The sequence below is a fragment of the Capricornis sumatraensis genome, chromosome 8 (genome assembly GCF_032405125.1).
Source record: "Capricornis sumatraensis isolate serow.1 chromosome 8, serow.2, whole genome shotgun sequence".
Taxonomy (NCBI): domain Eukaryota; kingdom Metazoa; phylum Chordata; class Mammalia; order Artiodactyla; family Bovidae; genus Capricornis; species Capricornis sumatraensis.
In genome coordinates, this window is record NC_091076.1 from 94,724,381 (window position 1) to 94,746,003 (window position 21,623).

General features: G+C 47.1%; 3 protein-coding genes across 3 annotated transcripts in view; 2 read left to right on the top strand and 1 right to left on the bottom strand.

Annotated features, from left to right (window-relative positions):
- Positions 1–12,983, bottom strand: part of EFTUD2 (elongation factor Tu GTP binding domain containing 2) — a 38,559-nt gene extending 25,576 nt beyond the window's left edge. The window contains exons 1-4 of the mRNA XM_068979183.1: positions 12,914–12,983; positions 9,843–9,951; positions 1,457–1,622; positions 713–791 (exon numbers count right to left, since the gene is read on the bottom strand). Of these exons, the coding sequence (XP_068835284.1) occupies positions 713–791; positions 1,457–1,622; positions 9,843–9,947 (350 nt within the window). The 5' untranslated portion in view covers positions 9,948–9,951; positions 12,914–12,983. The remainder of the gene's footprint in view (positions 1–712; positions 792–1,456; positions 1,623–9,842; positions 9,952–12,913) is intronic.
- A 2,314-nt stretch (positions 12,984–15,297) lies between these two features.
- Positions 15,298–17,059, top strand: CCDC103 (coiled-coil domain containing 103). The gene is made up of 3 exons (XM_068979056.1): positions 15,298–15,440; positions 15,834–15,966; positions 16,628–17,059. Exons 1-3 carry the CDS (start codon positions 15,298–15,300, stop codon positions 17,057–17,059), a joined length of 708 nt encoding a protein of 235 aa, XP_068835157.1.
- Positions 17,060–18,346: 1,287 nt separating this feature from the next.
- Positions 18,347–21,355, top strand: FAM187A (family with sequence similarity 187 member A). The gene is made up of 3 exons (XM_068977485.1): positions 18,347–19,529; positions 19,945–19,973; positions 21,344–21,355. The coding sequence occupies exons 1-3, from the start codon at positions 18,347–18,349 to the stop codon at positions 21,353–21,355; spliced, it is 1,224 nt and encodes a 407-aa protein (XP_068833586.1).
- Positions 21,356–21,623: the final 268 nt, after the last annotated feature.

Sequence of the window (21,623 nt, forward strand, 5' to 3'; positions counted from 1 at the left end):
CTCAGCAACCATATAAGATGACGGAAAATTTTGGCAAACTGTAGGAAGTGATTTTTGCTTTCACAATAATTCACTGGTGCAGCATCATGGATGGACCTAGAGATTATTATACTAAGTGAAGTAAGCCAGACAGAGAAAGACAAATATCATATGATATCACTTGCATGTAGAATTAAAAAAAAAAAAATGAACTTATCTACAAAACAGAAATAGGCTCACAGACATAGAAAACAAACTTATCGTTACCAAACAGGAAGAGGGTGATAAATTAGAGGAGCCTGGGATTAACATATAAACACTAGTATATACAAGGACTTACTGTACAGCGTAAGGAACTATACTCAGTATTTTGTAATAACATACAAGGGAAAAGAATCTGAATCACTGAGCTGTACACTGAAGCTAACAAAACACTGTACCTCAATTTTTAAACAATAAACTAATTAATAAGAAACAGTTCATGGATATGCCCTTTTACCTACCAAATAGAGCTGGAAGCTGTCAGATTGGATCTGGCAGCAGATAGCCAGCCACAGAGCTGAACCTGGTCACAGAGATGAGTCAGTAAAGTGACTCAGGCACAAATAGGTGCCACTGCTCTCACCACCGCTTGCCCCCAACTCACTGGCTACTGCAACTAAACTACCTCCAACCTCCGTGAGAAATCGAACCCACAATATTCGCGCAGAGGCCGCAGGACCTTGTAACTTACTCCATTTCGTACACCGTGACAGGTAATGTCTGCTCCATCAGAGTGAATTTCTTGGTTTTCACTGGCTTAATAATGGGTTCTAGGAGGAAGAAAAAAAAAAGGAGTGATGTACAGGTAGGCATAAAGCATGCAAATAAAAGGCCCTATTCCATGAGACTCAGCTTTTGGAATGGATGATACAGGACACCGATTTGTATTATTCTCAAGGACCACTCAGGTTGTGAAAGTTCTGGCAATGCTGTTTAGCACGAACAGTGAAGGATCCTGAACTGTGGACTGAGGTGTTTGGACTTCATTTTGCAGGAGGAGGGGAGAGGGGCTGGATACAGGACAAGATGAGGTGAATGCAGCTCAGAACTCCCCCTTAATTTATAAAATACAACCAGTTTCCAGAAGATCAGTGGAAATTATTAAGGAAGTAGACTATAATCATTAAGAGGACTGGTTAAAGGAACTGGCATTATTTGGATGGGAAAAGAAAAACAGAACAGACTGGAGGGGGAACTCAAAGACAGTCTTCGGGAACCTAAACAGATATTAGGTAAAGAAGCAACTCATATTTGTTTAGTAACGAGCTGTTTTATTGACTATCAAAGCAGGGTTAACTCAATCTCAATCCAGGAATAGCACCTGAAAGAAAAATGAATCCGTTCATTCACTGAACTTTTTCGGACTGCTTCTGGCTATCACATGAGGTTTTCCAATTCTGATTTCACCTCTCACGACGCGGTGCCTCTCACTGACCTGTGAGAGGCTGGGTGTCCTCCTCCTGAACGATGGTCTCCACCTCGGGGCCGTACACCTCCTCGGCGGTGGGGTAGTACTTCTTGTCCTCGTGCAGCACCACCTCCATCCCAGGGTGGTCTTCGTCATGATCGCCCACATCGTCGTCGTCCTCGTCCTCATCGACCTGAACGCAAAAGCAGAAAGGAGTCTGAAAAGGCATGCCCTCTTCCTGCTCAGGGACTGACTACAATACCTGAGTTAAAAGCAATAAAGTCACACGCCTGGCAGCTTCCTGAGTTCCGCACTAAGGAGTCAGCAAGGCAGGGTCGACTCGTGTGTGATCTCCACAACGAGAAGACTGTAAGCCATGGGCATAGACCACTCTTCCGATTCAAATGAACCCTCTCTCGGGATATGTGAGGAGGGGCCAGCTGTGGACTCTGGGCAGATGCAGCCGCAGGACTTGAAAGTAAAGCATTCTTAACCCTCCTGAAGACAGGAGATTAGTGGCAGACAGTCTGTGCAGAGAGTTATTAGATGCCTTGATCTGAGTGAGAAACTTTCCTCCACTGGGACCTCAGAGGTCTGAAAGCCATTGTGCCACCAAGTAATGAAAACAAAACCCCAGGGCAATAAATTCTACAGGCACCAAAGGGACACAAAAAGGTGGCTCAGTGCCTAGGAAGTCACACAAAGAAAAACAATCTGGATCCCACCGAGGACACTACCTTGAGTGCTCATGTCTTCTTAGGCTTCTCTCACTTTCCTTGTTTTTCATGGCCTCCAGTTTTGGGTAAGGCATTTTATAAAAAGTTTCTCAATGAATTTGACTGAGTCTCTCTCATAAGTAGGATTTGGGATCTTAAAACCTTAAGGGATTTTGAAAGGATGACCACAGAGGACAGCGCCACTTTCACCCCACATCAAGGATATATATATTCTCAGCATGACTTACTACTGTTGATGTTAACCTTGATCACTGAGCCAAGGTCTTATTTGCAGGTTTTTGCTCTGTAAAGTTACTCTCTTTCCCCACTATTATACTCTTTGGAATGAAGTCACTGTGTACAGCCTACACTTAAGAAGAGTGGAATTATGTTTTTGTTTTTTAAATTTTTGTTGGTGTACAGTTGAATGCAGGGTTGTGCTGGTTTCTGCTGTGCAGCAAGGTCAATCAGTTATACCCATGCACAAATCCACATTTTCTTAGATTCTATCCCCATCTGAGTCACTGCAGAGTATTGGGTGAAGTTCCTTGGGCTATACAATGGGTTCTTATTGGTTGTCTATTTTATATAGAGTAGTGTAGAGCTGTGGTATTCTTAAGGGTAGAATGTTTACATCAGTTAATTGAAATCCTATGGAAATAAATTGGTCTCTTCATTTATTAATTTCTACCATTTGAGCTCATGAATATTCATCTTATGCTTTGGGAAAGAATCCAGTAATACCTAAATTTTGTTCAAACTGTAGCATCTTCGGTCACTGGGAGCTCTTAATTGGCTCCTGTGTCCCTTCAATATGCCTCCATTGTTGTGTGGTTGCTGTTCTTAAACACGTCTCACTTTACAGCACCAGAGGATGCTCCAGGTTCATCTCATATTTCTCCTGTCCAGAGTTAGCCATTTATCTAAGGAGTCACAGTCCCTTCACTGGAGAATGGTATTACAGAACCAAGACCTGGGCACTAGACATGCGCTAGATGGTTCTTGTTTAGTTCCTAAGTCTGACTCTTTGTGACCCCATGGACTGAAGCCCGCCAGGCCCCTCCTTCCATGGGATTCTCCAGGCAAGAATACTGGAGAGGGTTGCCATTTCCTTCTCCAGGGGATCTTCCCGACCCAGGGATTGAACTCGAGTCTCCTGCATTGGCAGGCAGATTCTTTACTACTGAGCCACCAGGGAATTGCTTAGAGGCCCTCTCAGCTGATATAACAAAGAAATAAATCTATGTATCCTAACCAAGAAAAAAGAAAAACGAACCCTTTCTTAAGGGCCACTGGTCACAAGTGGATGCAGATGGAAGGCACTTTTCTGGACCCTGCCCTGCATCTCACACATCAGGAATCCCACAGGACTGGAGCTCTGTGGGAACTAGTCAACTCTGTGTGCTCAACTCACAGCTTGGCACACAGCCAACTCTATCAAATGCAGGAAGGCTTCCTACATATTCCTGCCCCTGTTGAATACTTCCAATAATAATAGCACTTACTCACAAGACAGCCCAGTTTCCTGTCAGAAGACAGGATGGTGAGAGTTCAGTAAATAACGGGAGAACAGTATGAGCTGAGATCACACAGCAGATGACCATGTCGGATCCTCTGGATCATTATAGATCTGACTTTATGGCAGTGCTTTTCAACAAAGGCAATTTTGCCTTCCCGGAAACATTTGGCAACATCTGAAGGCATTTCTAGTTGTCATGACTGGGTGTGTGTGTGGGGGGACCTAGTGGGCATAAGCCAGGGATACTGATCAATATCCTATAAAATACAGGACAGCTCTTGCAATGAAGAATTACCTGGCCCCAGATGTCAATGGTAGCAAGGCTGAGAAGTCCGGATCTAGAAGTTCTGAGCAGAGGAGTGATACAGTCAGGCTTTTGTTTTAGAAGAATCACTCTGGTTCTCATACCGAGAATATACGGGAAGGAGGGAGATTCAATAGAAGGCTACTGCAGTGAAGTAGGAGAGAGATGGCACTTATGGTGACCTACATCAGAGGAGCAGCTGGGAAAGTGGTCAGAAGAGGCTGGATTCTGCATATATTTTTAAAGATAGAGTCAAAAATATTTTCTAGTGAATTCAAAGTGGAGTGAAAAAAAGGAGGCAAGGTTTTTGATCCGGGGAATGTACTGTCTTTAATGAGATGAGGAAGACAGTGAGAGTAACTGGAGACAGGGGGTGGGGAAGTTCTGTGTTTAGGTCTCAGATATGCTAAGTTTGAGATGCTACATTAGATACCAAATAGAGATGCCAAAGAGGAAGCTGGACATACCACCTGAGCTTCAAAAGCAAAGTCCAGGGTGGAGATAACATTTGAGAGTCCTCAGTTAATAGAAGGTATCTGACACACTGGATAAGATGAGCAGGGGAGTGAGAGCAGACAGAGAACAGGTGTCCGTAATGGAGCTTTGGAACCTGTTGACAGTTAGGAGGTCAGGGAGATGAGGAGGACCAGCCAGAAGAGAGAAGCAAAGTCCAGAGGTTCCCTGGAAGTCCAGGAAAGAGTGTTTTAAAGAGGGAGTAATCGCTGGGTCAGGTGCTGCGGGCAGGGCAGGCAGGGTGAGGATGGGGTCTGACACAGAGGTCACTGATGACCTTGATGGCAGCCCTCTGTGGAATGGGAGAGGCAAAGAACAGAAGTAGGTTTGAGAAAAAAAGGGAAAAAAGGATTTGGAGACAGCAAGTAACAACTCTTCGGAGATGAGCCAAATTGGGAAAGAGGGAAATGGGAGGTAATGGAAGGGAGCTCTGGGGTCAAGAAAGGATTACAATGAAATAACAAACCTTTTGGTTCCTGCAAACTCCACTCCTTTCTAGCACAGCCTTCCTTCTTCCCTGTCTCCATTATTAAAACCCTACGCATCTCTTCACTGTTGTGCTGTGGTTAGTCACTTAGTTGTGTCCAACTCTTTGTGACCCCATGGACTGCAGCCCACCAGGCTCCTCTGCTCATGGGGATTCTCCAGGCAAGAATACTGGATTGGGTTGTCATGCCCTCCTCCAGGGGATCTTCCCAACCCAGGGATTGAACCCAGGTCTCCCACACTGCAGGCGATTCTTTACCATCTGAACCACCAGGGAAGCCCAATACTGGAGTGCGTAGCCTATCCCTTCTTCAGGGCATCTTCCCAGCCCAGGAATAGAACTGGGGTCTCCTGCATTGCAGGTGGATTCTTTACCAGCTGAGCTACCAGGGAAGCTCTTCACTGTTACACACCTCCATAAAAAGTGTTTTTTAAAAAATCTATGCATCTATGTGGACTAGGAGGCTATAGGATTCTCACCCTGCTAGAAAGAGTATGGACGAGTACAGCCACGCTAAGGAGTAACCTGACAGTATGAACACATTAAGTATATATACAATCCTATCATCAGCAACTCTGCTTCAGGGAATATAATATAACCCCCAGAAATGTTCACATGGAGCATAACTGGATATACCTGAGAATATTCACTGCAGTATTATCTGTGATGAGGAAAGGCTTCTGGCAGGTATCCTGGGTGATATACACCAGGGAGAATGGAGCAGCAATCAGATGCCACAAACTAGACAGACACACAGCAACAGGGATGGATCCTAAAAATACATCACCCACCACAAGATTGAGTGGCAAAAGCAAGAAACAGAATGATGTAGACGACATGATACCATTTACCTTCATTAAAAATACATGTGCAGAGGGACTTCCCTGGTGGTCCAGTGGCAAAGACTCTGTGCTCATAGTGCAAGAGGCCTGGGTTCGAGCCCTGGTCAGGGAACTAGATTCCAGATGCCACAAGGTCAAAGATCTCTTGTGCTACAACTAAGAACGTAGCCAAAGGAAGAAAGACTGAAACAAAAGTTCAGGTGCACCATGCCACTATACACACTTTGTAACTTCTACAGATTAAAAAAAGCATGTGTACACTAGAATTTTTGTGGTGACAGGTATAAAAATGAAATAGAAAGGAATTCGTGAGTTCATTAAACAAGGAGAGAGCCTTGCCCAAGCCATAATACTGAGGAGCTTCAGCTAGAGTATGATTCCCTCAACCCTCTGGACTGAGGTGAAAACATTCAAACATTGCTTAATCGTCACCCCCCACTCCCTGCTTTTATTTTTAGTTTATGTTGTTGTTAACAGCTTTCGTGAGATATAAGTCACATGCCACACAATTTGCCTACAGTTCAATGGTTTTCAGTATACTCACAGCTGGGTAACCAACAGCACAATCAAATTTAGATTATTTGTATCACCTCCCACCTAAAACCCTTGTACCCTTTAGTCATTACCCACCTAGTTCCTGTCCCCAGCCTGGGCAGTCACTAATCATTTTACTCTCTCTCTCCCCACAGATGCCCTCATTCTTCAGGCCCACTTTGAATGTGACTTCCTCAGGTATTTTTCGTGGTCAATCTAGCCAGGAATGACCCTTCCTTATATATTATTACTAAAAATGTGAGTTTTTTTAAAAATTATTTTTATGTGGCTGTGCCACGTCTTAGTTGCAGCATGCAGGAGGGATCTTTGATTTTCCTGGCAGCATGAGGGATCTTGGACATCAAGGAGATCGAACCAGTCAATCCTAAAGGAAATCAACCCTGAATATTCACGGGAAGGCTGATGCTGAAGCTCTAATACTTTGGCCACCTGATGGGAAGAGACACCTCTCTGGAAAAGACTTTGGTGCTGGGAGAGATTGAAGGCGGGAGGAGAAGAAGGGGATGACAAAGGAGATGGTTGGATGGCATCACCAACTCGATGGACATGAGTTTGAGCAAGCTCCGGGGGATGGTGAAGGGCAGGGAAGTCTGGCATGCTGCAGTCCACAGCAAAGAGTCTCAAAGAGTCGGACACCACCCAGCAACTGAACAACCACATGCATAATCTTTAGTTGGGGCATGTGAAATCTTAGTTGTGACATATGGGATATAGTTTCCTGACCAGGAATTGAACCAGGGTCCCCTGAACTGGGAGCACAGAGTCTTGGCCACTGGACCTCCAGAGATGTCCCTATAGATAAAAGCTGCTGCTGCTGCTGCTGCTAAGTCACTTCAATCGTGTCCAACTCTGTGCGACCCCATAGACGGCAGCCCACCAGGCTCCCTGTCCCTGGGATTCTCCAGGCAAGAACACTGGAGTGGGTTGCCATTTCCTTCTCCAATGCGTGAAAGTGAAGCCGCTCAGTCGTGTCCGACTCTTAGCGACCCCATGGACTGTAGCCAAGCCACTAGGACTTAAACGGTGCTTGTCCCTCCCTGTATCCTATTATAAACCTTGCTTGTACTTCATCTCTCCTGGCAAGGAGCTTGTGCCTGGAGGGCATGGATAGTGCCTTGGCTCCCTTTTGCATCAGGATTTCCTGCAAACAGTAAGTGCTCAACAAATACTGAATGACTTCATGGACTTCATTTAGCTCAGTATTCAAAGATTCACGTTCAAGAATCTTTGACCTTAGATTCTATACCAGAATACCCACCCACCCACATACACACCCACACACACACCCGGATATATATATATACATACTAGGTGGCTCAGTGGTAAAGAATCCGCTGTGTTAGGGACGATCCCCTGGAGACATAAGAGATACGGGTTCGGTCCCTGTGTTAGGGAAGATCCCCTGGAGGGCAACCCACTCCAGTATTCTTACCTGGAGAAACCCATGGACAGAGGAGCCTGGCGGGCTGTAGTCCATAGGGTCATACAGAGTTGGACATGACTTAGCAACTAAGCATGCATCCAGTATACTGGCTTATGTCATGTGCAAATCTTATACACCTCTCTTCTCTATCTTCACCTAAGTCATTGATAAAAAGATTAAAAAGGACAGGACCAAGCATGGATGCCCAGGTTATGTCACAGGAGCTCTGGTGGTGATCCAGTAACTAACACTCTCTGGGTCCCACTGTTCAACTGGCTGGAACCTCTCCAAATTGTATTATAACTCAGCCCATTGTCTTTCCATAAGGACATCATGAATTACAGTGGGGAAAGGGAGTAAAATGAAATGAGGACCAAGGAAGCCTTCCTGTTTGGTTTGAACTGGATTCGTGAGTTACTTGTATAATGAAAAATAATCTCTTTAAAATATTTTTTAAAAGAAAATTGGCTTATTAAAAAAAAAAAAAAATGCCTTGCCCAAACCAGGATACACATAATATCCACAATATACCTATGACTTATAGCTAGTAATGGGATCAAGAGAAGTTTATTATTATAAAAACTCATCCTGGCTTCCTAAGTGTTCGACAGTCATCTGTTCTGAAATTCCTTCCATAATTTTTACCATGGGTGCACAGCACTCACTGGTCCGCAGTTTCTGAAGGCAGTACCTTACCTTCCTCTTTGAAAAGGAGGAGTTGCCCGATTCACCTTTTGGCACCATGGCCATGCCTCATTTTCTTACGCTTACTAGCCTACCTGTGCAGTGTCTCCCCCACCATCCCACCCGGGATACAATCATCTGGGGCCTGGAGACTTGAACTCATCTAAAGGTGCGAGCCACTCCCTTTTCACCTACATGGTTTCAGTTTTCTTTTTCCAGTGTTTATTCTATTTTTTCTGGTTTGAAGGACAGTTTCTCTGATGAAGAAGACAAATGGCAGTCAAGACTTTTCTCCTGCTCTTCTGCCGTCCCATTAATAGCAAGCCTCCACTGAGCAGCAGTGGGCTCATCAGTGTGCTTCTTACTCACTTTGTTCTAAACAGTGTTACAACATAAAAGCCGCCTTTGGTGTCTTCTGCAAGCCTCAAACCATTCTGAACCTCACCCTCTGTAACTCTCCTGAAGAGGAGGCACAGGAATCTGCGTCTTCCCCTTCTACTGCTTTTATGTATTTTTAATTTTTTTTTAATGTGAACTTCTTTTTTTTTAAATTGAAGCATAGTTGATTTACAATGCTGTGTTAGTTTCAGGTGTATAGCAAAGTGATTCAGTTTTATATATATAAGTGAAAGTGAAGTCGCTCAGTCGGGTCCGACTCTGCGACCCGTGGACTGTACCCACCAAGCTCCTCCGTCCATGGGATTCTCCAGGCAAGAATACTGGAGTGGTATGTATTTTTAATTTTATTTATGCTTCGTTGCTGCTCGTGGACTTTCTCTAGTTGCGGCAACTGGGGGCTACTTTTCGTTGTGGTGCACAGACTTCTATTTCAGGCAGGCTTCACTAGTTGCAGCTCAAGGGCCCTTGAGCTGTGACTCAGTAGTTGTGGCGCATGGATTTAGTTGCTCCACAGCATGTGGAATCTTCCTGGATCACGGATCAAACACATGTCCCCTGCATTGGCAGGTGATTCTTAACTACTGGACCACCAGGGAAGTCCCTATGCATTTTTAAAACCTGAGTTTATGAGGGAGCTCCCAGGACAGCAGTCCTTGAAAGAGCTGACTAACTTTTTCTAAGTTAGAACTATTCATGATAGCCAAAAGGCACTTCAAGCAGACGCAAGAAGAGCTACTACCTGAAGAACTAGAACTCAGAATATAAAACCACCCTACCAACGAAATTACCTTATATGCTTCTTTGGAACTTCAAGCTTTCTTAGATGCAGTGTAAGAACCAAATTAAATCATAATAATTATAAAAAGGACAATGTTAGAGATAAATACACGTTACTACGGGAGCACAGAAGATTCACTATCTCGTTGCTTTTTAAAAAACAGAGATGAGAAAAAGTAATATATTTGTTTTACCTCATCAAGATCTTTGGTCTCTCTGCCCAATTCATCATCATCTTCATCAGAATCAAGCTCTGGTCCGATGTAATTCCCAAACTCATCATACAAGTCAGTATCCATGGTGCTAAAATTCAACAAGAGAAAAGTTAGATGCTGGTGAGGAAACCGAGGCCTCCACCCTAGCCTATGGTTGACCATATCCCTTCACACACTCTCCTCTCCAGTTACATCAACCCACCAACTGCTCCTCTAAAGCCCTGTACTTTTCCCTCCTCTCTGTCCTAGTCCTGTGTCTGTTTACATACACTGTGCCCACTTCCTCCCTCCCCTCCACCAGGGCTTGAACCCACGCCCCCTGCAGTAGAAGCATAGAGTCCTAACCACTGGACTGCCAGGGAAGTCCCAGCCCACTTGTTTTTTTTTTTTTTAATACTAAAAGAATTTTAATTTTAAAATAATTAAATACAGGAAGTTGCAAAAACAGTGCACATCACTTTTTCCTAAGTTATTTGAGAATAAGTTGCTGACACAATGTCTCATCACCTCCTCAGACTTTAGTGCAGAAGTTGGTAAACTATAGCCTGTGGCCAAATCTGGCTGTTCTCATAACGGCCTGGAAGGTATGATTTTTAAAATATTTTTAAACAGTTGGAAAAAAATGTCAAAGGAAGAGTATTTCATGATACATGACAATTAGTTCTATGGAATTCAAATTTCAGTGTCTATGAAAACAGCTTTACTAGAACACAGCCATGCCCATTTCTTTATACCGTCTGTGACTGCTTTCAGCCTGAAACAGCTGAGTAGCTGCCTCTGAGACTATATGGCCCACAGAGCCTAAAATACTTACTATCTGGCCCTTAATAGACCAAGTTTGCCAACCCCTGCTCTTAGTGCACGTGATTCCTACAAACAAGGACATTCTTCTGCATAACCACAATACAACCATCAAAATCAGAAAATACTGACACATTACTACACCTAATCCACAGGCCCCCATACAAGTTTCAGAAATTGTTCCACTAATGTCCTGCACAGCAGAGGATTCCATGTTTGCACCTGGCTATCATGTCTTCAGTCTCTTTCAATCTGGAACAATCCTTGCCTTTCCTTGATTTCTATGACTTGACACTTTTGAAGATTACAGGCTAGTGAGTTTGTAGAATGTTCCTGAATTTAAGTTTGTCTGATGTTTCCTCATGATTAGAGTCAAGTTATACTTTTTTTTTTTTTGGTGAGAATATCACAGTAGTGAGGCTGTGTTCTTTTCGGTGCAACTCTTAACAAGTGGCATATGATTTTAATTTCTCCCATCAGTGGTGATGTTAACTTAACCACTTGATAGTGGTGGTGTCTACCAGGCTTTTCCACTGTATAAAGTTACTTGTTTTCTCTCTGCAGTTCATAAATATTTCGTGGGCTGTCTCCACTTCAAGTATTGAAATTCTATTCAAAATAACTGTTCAAAGACCATTTCCTTCAAGTCCTCCTTGAGCCTCAATTTCTCACTCACCTATGATGCCACAGCCTTTTGTGTCTTTATCAGCATTTACTTCTGTCATCAATGGTAGTTAACTGCATTAATTACCCTCAACAACAACTCTACAGCTTACAAGTAATAGGCAACAGACCAGAGCATGGGTTACTGGTCAGGGCTCTGGAACTGGCAGACCTAGATTTGAATCCAAACTTTGTCACTTAATAACTATGATAACTATGTCACTTTAAGTAAGCCCTTCACCTCTCCAAGCCTGTTTCTTCAATGGGAAAATAAAGTGATTAATTTTCACCACATAAAGCGTTATGAGAATTAAACAAAATAGGCTGTGTAAAGAATTCATCACGATTCCAGGATCAATCAGTGTTAACTGGCATTATTTTTTAGCCATTCTTTTGTCTGTTTTATTTGTATTTTTTAGTTAAAAAACTTTTTTGGCCATTCTTGAATACAGGAACCCTGTGCTCCTTGTGCCCATGTGCCAATGCCCAAGACACCACTTCACATAAGTAGGCACTAGATAAATGTTAACTGACCAGAACGTTCAATTTTGAGATACTGGTATTTCTTCCACAACGGTAATCCCTCCACCTCCTTCAGTGCCCCTTGTTGAGTGCTGATTGTGGATAAAATAGAGAATTAAGAGCTCCACTACTAATAAGTAAATGTGAATTATCACGAAAACTTTCATATGCATATTCTTTTTATTTCCAAAGAGCTATCATCTCTGTGCACATTTCATTCTCCCAAGACACCCATGAAATGACTGCAGAAATTTCTATACAAGGCTGTTCATGAAATAATCCAAGTCATTTCTGCTTCAGGGCCACTGCACTCACTCTTCTCTTCCAAAATGCTCTTCCCTTGGGCATATATACCTTGTTCCTTCATCTCACTCAGGTCTCTACTAAAACAGCACCTTCTCTGAGAAACCTTCCCTTGTCACTCTAAAAAACTCCTCCCCCACACACACACATTCTCCAACCCCTATTTTCAATGTTTTATTATTTTTATTAACATTTATCATTAGCTGACAAGTATCTTCGTGTATTTACCGTCACCTCTCCAACTACAGTTTAAGCAAGGACTGTTTTTGTTTTCACTTAAAAGGGTGCCTGCCACAAAACAGAACCACTCACTGAATGACGAAATGTATGGCTCCAACAAGGCACAGAGAAGACAGCTAACCTGCCCACAGTTGCACAAAACTAGTGAATTTCGGTACCAAACTTCACTGCAGCTTCCCGCTACAATGCAGGCTCTCAAAGGAACACAGAGTAACGGCGGAGGGAACTTGATAGAGAAGTGAAGGCGGCACAGTTGGAAGAGAGAATAAGATAGGGGAATAGACACTGCAAGAACGACCCCTGCCCAGGGAAAGGGTTTTATATACGGACGACACGCAGGGAACCCAGGAATCGGTTGGGGGGGTGGGGGGGGCTTTCATTCTCTCTCCTACTCCACGCCTCAATTTACCCATCTGTAAAGTGAAAGTGGCATATAACATATAGCACCTCTTCCAGATCTGACATTTAATTTCCCATTCCACCAGAGCAAGCCTCCCCTGACGCTGACCAGCGTCACTCACCTCCCGCTGCTCAGGCAAAAACTCCCAGTCGGCCGCTGGAGATCGTGCTTCCGCCCCACGCCGCCCCACCGCCTGCGCCCGCCGTTCGGAAGGACCCCACAGGCGCCGCTGTCGCGTTTCTTCCCGGGAGGGCAGCCCTCTGCCTGTGGACCAGCTCGGAGGAATCCCGGCTGCGGACACCGGAACCTGAGAAGAGGAACTGTGGGTCCCCAAACCACGGCGTGGGCTGCTCCAGAGAAAGCGAGGCCTGAGGAGGCGTGAATCTGATCAGGCGCCTCGGGGCCACCCTGACTGGGGGCCTTCGGGGCGATCACGTGGGAGGCTGATGTAGCAGTTGCTGGGCAACCACAGCTGCTGGGCGTGGTCTACGCTGAGCTGACTTCTTCGGGCAGTATCTGGGCATCCCCAAAGAAAGAAAGGAAACCGAGGCCCCGGCTGGTGGGGTGAAGGTCAGGGGGCAGGAGGATTAGGTGTTCTAGATTTTCAGCGACTGGGAAAGGCTTAGAACTAGGCAGGAGTCAGGACACCTGAGTTCAGTTCCTGGCCAGCCCACCCTACTTCTTGGTCTTTCGCTTACCCATGTTAGGGTGGAGGGTTGGTTTTAGACCTCCTGCTTCCGTGTTGGGGCTTGCCTGGTGGCTCAGACGGTAAAGAATCTGCCTGCAGTGCTGGAGACCTGGGCTAGGAAGATGCCCTGGAGGAGGAAATGGCAACCCACTCCAGTATTTTTGCCTGGGAGATCCCAGGGACTGAGGAGCTTGGTGGGGATGACTTCGCCACGTGATCTTTAGCTAATAGCTCGGAGCAGTAGTAGTAAGGTTCAGAAAGGTCTCACAGCAGTAAACGCGGATCCAAGATTAAAACTCGTATAGGTGATCTCTATAGAACGAATCAGTCAGCCTCAGACACGCGGAAGTTGCAGAAGTACAGAGACAGAACTAAAGAGGTTGCCCAAGTACCTAGAGATTTATGCTCCAGCCTTGGGCTGGACAGAGGGATTTGAGAACGGGGATCATTAAGCCCCTTCCTCTGTCGCGTCTACTTGATTTCCTGCTCAGTCATTGTATCTGGTTTCGGGTGGAAAGTATCTTTTCTCCTTATAAGACATTTAAGTATGGGTGCTTCCCTGGTGGCTCAGATCGTAAAGAATCTGCCTGCAGTGTGGGAGACCCGGGTTGGATCCCTGGATCGGGAATATAAACACTGGAGAAGGGAATGGCAACCCACTCCAGTACTCTTGCCTGGAGAATTTCATGGACAGAGCCGCCTTCAGTTCAGTTCAGTGCAGTCGCTCAGTCCTGTCCGACTCTTTGCGACCCCACGAACTGCAGCACATCAGGCCTCCCTGTCCATCACCAACTCCGGAGTCCACCCAAACCCATGTCCATCGAGTCGATGATGCCATCCAAGAGCCGCCTGGTGGGCTACAATCCATGAGGTCGCAGGTGTGACAGGACAGAACGACTGATGCTTAATTTAGCAATGGGTGAATTTTTATCCCTGGGCTCAAGAATAGCTTACAGTAGTTCTGATTTTGTGTGAGGGCCTCTATCGCAACTTGTATATAGTGAGTCCTGTGGAAATGTGAAGGAACTAAATTCTGAAATCGAAATGCTTCCTCAGCCAAGGCACCAATCTAAAATATTTTTAGAGACAGAATAAAAAAGAATGAAAAATTGCTATTTGAAACAACATGGATGGACCTAGAGGGTTTTATAGAGTATTACCAGGTATTTTAAGACCGAGAAAGTTAAATACTGCATGATTTCACTTATATGCGAAATCTAAAAAGGAAAACAAAGATTCACAGATACTGAGAACACATTGGTGGTTGCTACAGGGGAAGGTGTGAGGGGGGGAATGGATGAAATAGATTAAGAGGCACAAACTTCCAGCCATAAAATATATTGTTATGAGAATGTAACATACAGAATAGGGAATAAGTCAATAATATTGTAATAAATTATGACAGATGGTAACTAAACATTGTGTTGATCATCTGGTAATGTATATAAATGTTGAATTACTGTGTTGTACACCTGAAACTAATATAACATTTAATGTCGATTAAATTACAATTAAAAATATTTTCAGAGGCAGAGAACAAAATTAAGATAAGGCACTAAATTGAAAGTCAAGACTGTTTTCGGCGACAACAGATCTTAAGCAAGACCTCACTGTGTGACTCCGCTCCCCTCTGTAAAACAGAGAACTAGATTTTTGTAATACTCCCCAAGATAAGTGACTAGATGTCCAGAGTGCTTTGGGGTCATTTTGTTGGCTGGCAAAGAATCCAGATGCAAACGCCCACTATCTCTCCTCCCCATCCCTGATGTTCGTCTTCTGTTTGACATTCATTCCTTTTGCCTTCCTAGGCAGCGGCCATGAAAAGGAATGATGTCATCAACTTCAAGGCTTTGGAGAATGAGCTGCAGGCTGCACTCATTGCTGATGAGAAGTACAAACGGGAGAATGCTGCCAAGTTACGGGCAGTGGAACAGAAGGTAGCTTCCTATGAGGAATTCAGGTCAGCTTAATGCTGTTTTCTCAGGCTCTCCTGTTCTGGTTTACTATAGTGGATAAGAGCATGCACCTGGCCTCAGACCATTCTGGGCTCAGTCTTAGCCCTACCTTCTGCTACCTGTGTGATCTTATGCAAATTATTTTCCCTATCTAAGCCACTATTCCTCATCTGTAACAGAGAGTAACTATTGTCATGATTAAACATTATTGCACATAAGATTCTGAGCATGATACCTAACACATGGAAAGTGCTAAAAAATTATCAGTTACTTTTGCTGTTGTTATTTTTCTCATATGGGCTTGCCAACAGGTCCAGCCTATTTCATGCAGAGTCCAGCCACCTCATACTTACAGGCAGCATAAGGTCCATCCCCTAATCTCTGGCCTTTGCCCATAGGGGTATCGTCCTTGCATCACATCTGAAGCCGCTGGAACAGAAGGACAAAATGGGAGGAAAGAGGCCTGCGCTCTGGAATTGTCACACTAGTCAGGGAAGGCCCTCCCAGGATGAAACCACTGAACTCTCCCCGGTAGGTGAGGCCCAGCAGGAATTTCTGCCCTCAGCCTCCCGTCTTATCTTCTTACAACACATATATTTTCCGTGTGTCTCATGTAAAGCCAACAGAAGCAACCTTCTGCCTCCAATTCCAGCAAGAAAAGCAACCTGTGGGTGATGAGGCCCAAACCTGCCAGATCAAGTCAGAAAGGTGTACTTGGCAGGCCCCTGTCCATCAGCCCTTGGCTTGCATTCCCAGATCAGATTTGGGGTGCCCTGCCTTGGGTTATATGGTAGAGAGTCTGCCCTCAGGGTTGGGAAGGAGATACAGCCTGTCAGATCCTGAACACTTGAGTTCTTTTTTCTCCTCCTGAAGTTTCCCAATACCTCCCACCCCCACCCTGCTCAGAGTGTAGTCTGACTTAAACTTGTAGAACAGGGCTGTGTCCACACTCATCAGTAGGAAAGTCTTGGTACAGCTAAGAATCTCACATCGTGGCCTGCATTTTTTCCTCTTGGGACCCTCCCTCCCCATCCCATCCCCTGTTCCTTCATCTGAAAATGAGGCCCACAGGGACTGCGACCTTGCCAATGCTCAGAGACTAATACCAGAGCTGAAAACCCATGGGTTCCCCTTGCTGTCACAGCGCAGCTGGAAGAGCTCTGGACTCTCTTTCCTTTCCTTTGTGATCCAGGAGAAAACGCTCTTCCAGCCTGAGACCTCAGCCGAGTTCTACCGTGACTGGCGGCGACACTTGCGCAGCGGGCCAGAGCGCTACGAGGCCCTGCTGCAGCTCGGGGGCCCGAAGCTGAGCCGCCTCTTCCAGATGGACGTGGGGTTTGGACTTCTAGGGGAGATGCTGGTGGCACTGGCCGATCATGTGAGGCCTGCTGACCGCTGGGCGGTGCTGGGGATCCTGCACAGCCTGGCCAGCACTGGGCGCTTCACCCTGAACCTGAGCCTGATGAGCCATGCAGAGAGAGAGAGCTGCAGAGCCTTATTTCAGAAGTTGCAGGCCATGGGCACCCCCAGTCTGGAGGGGCAGGGTCTGGGGGAGCAGCTGGGTGGGCTTCAGGAGGAGGAAGGTCTGCTGCAAGAGCTGCTGATGCTATACCACCTGGACTGAGGGGACCATTTACCTTCAGAGGCCCCCAGTGGTCATCAGAGGCATTTTCTGATGGTCTTGGGGGGCTCTGCAGGACTCTAATCAGAAACCCACACCTGATTCCCATTTGGATTTAGAATTTTCACAACCAAAGCAGGAACTGAATTTTCACTTTTCCCCCAGCCCCTTGGGGGCTTCATATTCTGAACTTTGTAGATCTACAGGATGGTCAAGGGCCAAGCTGAAAGACCTTTGCTTCCCACCCTTAGAGTCTGCCAGTCTGCTAGCCCATGGCCCTGAGATATGGGTGAGCACCCAACCAAACACTGGTACCACCCATTGCAGCCTCCGCTCAAAACAAGGAAAAAACAAAATTGTTAATCCTCCATGGTTAACAAATACTGATCTCCATAGTTCTTTTTTTAAAGTTGATTTTTATTGGAGTATAGTTGCCTTAAATGTTGTTAGTTTTTCAGTATAGCAAAGTGAATCATTTATATGTCTATCTATCTATCTATCTATCTATCTTCTTTTTTGATGTCCTTCCCATTTAGGTGACCACAGAGCACTGAGTAGAGTTCCCTGTGGTACACAGTAGGTTCTCATTAGTTATCTATTTTATACATAGCAGTGTACATATGGTCAATCCCAATCTCCCAGTTCATCCTCCATAGCCCTTAAACAAGAGTATTCATCACCAGAAACCAATGAATGGACATTTAAGTCAATAAATGATCAAATGCTACCTCATTTGAAGTGGACTATTTTTCTCCAGGGGCTGAGTTCCCATGCAGGTTGGGCCTGAGAAAGCCCCAAGCCTTCAGCTCAGGCCTGGCCAGCCTCCCAGGTATCTTCAGATGGCCAGATGTGCAGGTGGGAGGGTTTCCTTCAACTCTCAGATTATCCAAAGGGAAGATCTTTGCACCAGGCCCGCAGGCAGGGCAGAGTCTGAAGCAGAAGGGCAGAGATTTTCCCGAACTTGTACCTGGGCCCTTGTTTCTCCTCCTGGCTTCCCCTGACCCACTGTTCTAGAATGCTAGAGTTCTAGAAAGGGGAGAGGGAGCCAGATTCTAGAATGGTTTTCTCCTCAAGAGCACATCTGGAACATGAAAAGGGCATCTTGTATGTTAACTAGGAATCAACTGCCTTGCCTATGGCAGCTTCCTCTGCAGACTGTTGCTTCTTTTCCTGGCTGCTTAATCCTTTCCTCATACAGATGCCTCCTCCTAGCAGTGATTTCTAGAAGCCCCATAGGCCTTTAGTGCCTTGGGTTTGCCCTGCCCCCTCTGACCCTTCCCTTGCGCAGGCATGAACCTGGCCCACACCACTGTGCTCCTGTGGGCGTGGGGGAGCCTCCAGGCCTTTGAAATAGTGGAGAAAGAGAACATCTTTCAGAGGACCCCCTGCCCAGCTTTCCTGATGTTTGACAACGCGGCCTACCTGGCCGACATGAGCTTCGAGCTCCCCTGCCCCTGCAAGCCGGAGGAGGTGTCCGCTGTCGTCTGGTACTATCAGAAGCACCTGGGCAGCAGCCACACCAAAGTGCTGACGGACTTCGATGGGCGGGTGCTGACGGAGGCAGCCCAGGTGCGCGTGGGCAGCGACATGCTGGTCCGCTTCAGCATCCGCATGTTCAGCCTCTTGGTCTTCCGGGCGCAGCCAGAGGATTCCGGCCTGTATTTCTGCGGCACCCGCAAGGGGGACTACTTTTACGCCTACGACGTGGACATCCAGAGCAGTGAGGGGATGGTGGCTACCTTCAAGGACCAGGGCCAGGAGCCCTTGGAAGACGAGTACCACGGGAGCCTCCGCGTCTTCACCACCTTCTGGGAGTGGACCCCCTGCGACCGCTGCGGGGTGCGCGGGGAGCAGTGGCGTATCGGTCTGTGCTACCTGCAGAGCCCGGACCTCTCTCCCCGCTACCGCAAGATACTGCCCAACGTGGTGTCTTGTGGTTCGAGGGCTGTGCCCAGGCAGCTCCGGGCCAAGGCCAGCGACCACAACCCCGAGCTGCTGGTTCGGAGCTGCCTGATGCCCTGCGAGAAGAAGAAGAAGGTCCAGGAGGGCGTGATGGCCATCTTCAACTATGTGTCCAAAGTGGGCAGTCGGCCCTGGTTGCCCCAGGTGCCCATTCAGTTCCACCAGCAGAGGCTGGGCCATGGACTCATCATCTCCTGCCCCGGAGCCCGGCCAGAGCACGCCGTGGCCTGGGACAAGGACCACCAGTACCTCTACCGCACGCAGTACCTGAAGGGCGTCAATGGATCCATGAGGGTGTTCATCGACCACGGCAACCATCTCCACATCCGCTTCACCCAGCTGGAAGACCGGGGCATCTACTATTGCTGGCGGCAGGGCGAGCGCATTGCTGGGTTCCGACTGGGCGTGACATCTCCAGGTCGCTACCCGGTCTCCTTCTCCGACCCCGAGACTCGGGCCGCCCTGGGGCTCATTCTGATAGGCTACATGCTTATCACGGTCATCTTTATCAGCATTCACCTTTGTCGTTGCTGCTGTTACTTATTCCGTTTTTGTCCCAACTTCTCCCCTAGGCTCTCTCTCCCCTAGCTCTGAAGGCCAGCTGTGCTCAAATGTGTTCGTTAAATGGTACCAGATGCCTCCGGTTGGGGGCGGGGCATGCGAACCTGCCCCCCATTTTCGTGAGCAAGTCTAGAACCTCATCTGGGAAGCAGGGAAGCCTGAGCAGGTGGGAGATGGGGAACTGCGTCCAGGATGGAAGTAGTCGGAGTACACATGTCTTCTGACTTCATGCTCAGAGAAGGAAGAAGTGACCCTAATATTTATCATCTGTCTGGTGCTGACTATGTTTGATGTGCTTTATTTTCTTGCCTTCTGTGTTCGATGTGCTTTATTGGATTGCCAAGTGGGTGCTGTTTGAACTGAAGGTAGCAGAGAGAGGAAGAAAAGAGTTGGGGTACCTAGTATATATCCTCTTTGCCTTCTTTCCCAGCCTCATCCCGGAACCAGCAGGTAGAAATGGTGAGTTTGAGAATAAAGGTAGAGACCAGGACAGGAGAAATGGGTGAGGAAAGTGGAGACTGAATTCAGGGCTTTCCTGAGAGATGGCACCCAGCCTGGGGCCGGAGGTGAGGAGCCAGAAGCAAAGGCAGTGGGTGCGTGGGGCACCAGGGCTGGAGAGCAGAGCAGGGTTGGAGGCGGGATTTGTCATGTGGCCACTTCTGGGGATGCTGGGGGCCCCAAGATGATCAGTGATAAGAAGCAAGTTGTGTCTTGCCTGAGGCTACTTACTGTCCTCTGCCCCAGCCTCAGCCTCCGCTGAACAGATCAGAGTCCACTCTGGGGAAGGCCACAGCAGTCGTCTTTATTTGTTGCATTTATGTCAGTGACTAAAGCTCGTGGCAATGCCCTGAAGGTTAGCAGCAGTGGGTGGCAGGAGGGAGTAGGGGAAGGGTATGCAGTCAAGTCCCTCTGACTTGGAGGGAGATGGGGACCCTCTTGTGGGCACTGATCATCTCATGCCCATCAGTCTCCCTGTGAACAGCAGAACAGGTGCTCAGGGTGAAAGTGTCTGCCCCAAGCTTTCCTGCCTCCAGGCTGCAGGAACACAAACCAGTGTCTTCACTCTGCATGGGCCTCGGGTTCCAAATCATAAAATAAAGTGCTACCTAAAACATGGGGAGGGGGGTACGTTTTGTATTTGACTAAGAGGGGACTATAGGGTCCTTGGTTTAGGGAAGAGCAGTGATCACTGTGGGGAGAGGAGGTTGGGTGGCAACAGAGGCTTCGCCTAGCAGAGTTTCCTGGGGTCAGGTGGCAGTTGCAGGGGCTCACAGGCCTGGGTGGACAAGGTTTACACAGCAAGGAAAGGTCCTTGAGAGCTGGGACAAAGCAGGCCCCACTCCCATGAACACCAGCCTCTTCCTTTCCTGTGTCAGCATCTTCAAGAGGATGAGTCACTTTCTTGATTCCCACAACCCAAAGGCCAAGTGTAACTGCTTACCCACGACCCCCACTCTGATGTCTAGCATCATCCCAAGCACTGCCCCCACCATCTCTACCTGCCCACTCCAGCCTGTATCAGAGTCCTCCTGGGCTTGACCTCTCTGTACCCACAGCAATGGGCAAGGCCCCCTTCTACTCCCTCCCAGCACCCCTTTCCTCTGCACTTACACTATACTTCCCCCAAGCATGGAGAATCAAGCTCCCACGGGCCCATGGCATGCCCACGTGGCAGCTCAGTGGGGCTGAGACACTCGACACATTGCTCAGGAGGCCCCTCTGCAATCTGAGCAGGCCAGGAATTCTGTCTGCTGACTCTCCCAGTTGGCAGGATAGCCCCACCCACCCTCAGACTGGTCAGAGTCAGTCTAGAAGAATAAGCCTCTGGCCAAGGCCACGTTGCCTTGGGGACTTCCTCTGCTTGTCTCAGACTCTCAGTTTTCCTCCAGCAGCCCAAAGGCCCCATTCCCAGATACCCCCAGACACCTCCAGCTCTGGCAACAGTTGCCATGACAACAGAGGTTCGCGATACAGCGGGCAGGGTGATTTATGAGGTCTCCCCGCTTTCTCTCCTCCCTCCCAATTCTAACCCAAGCTGCTGGCC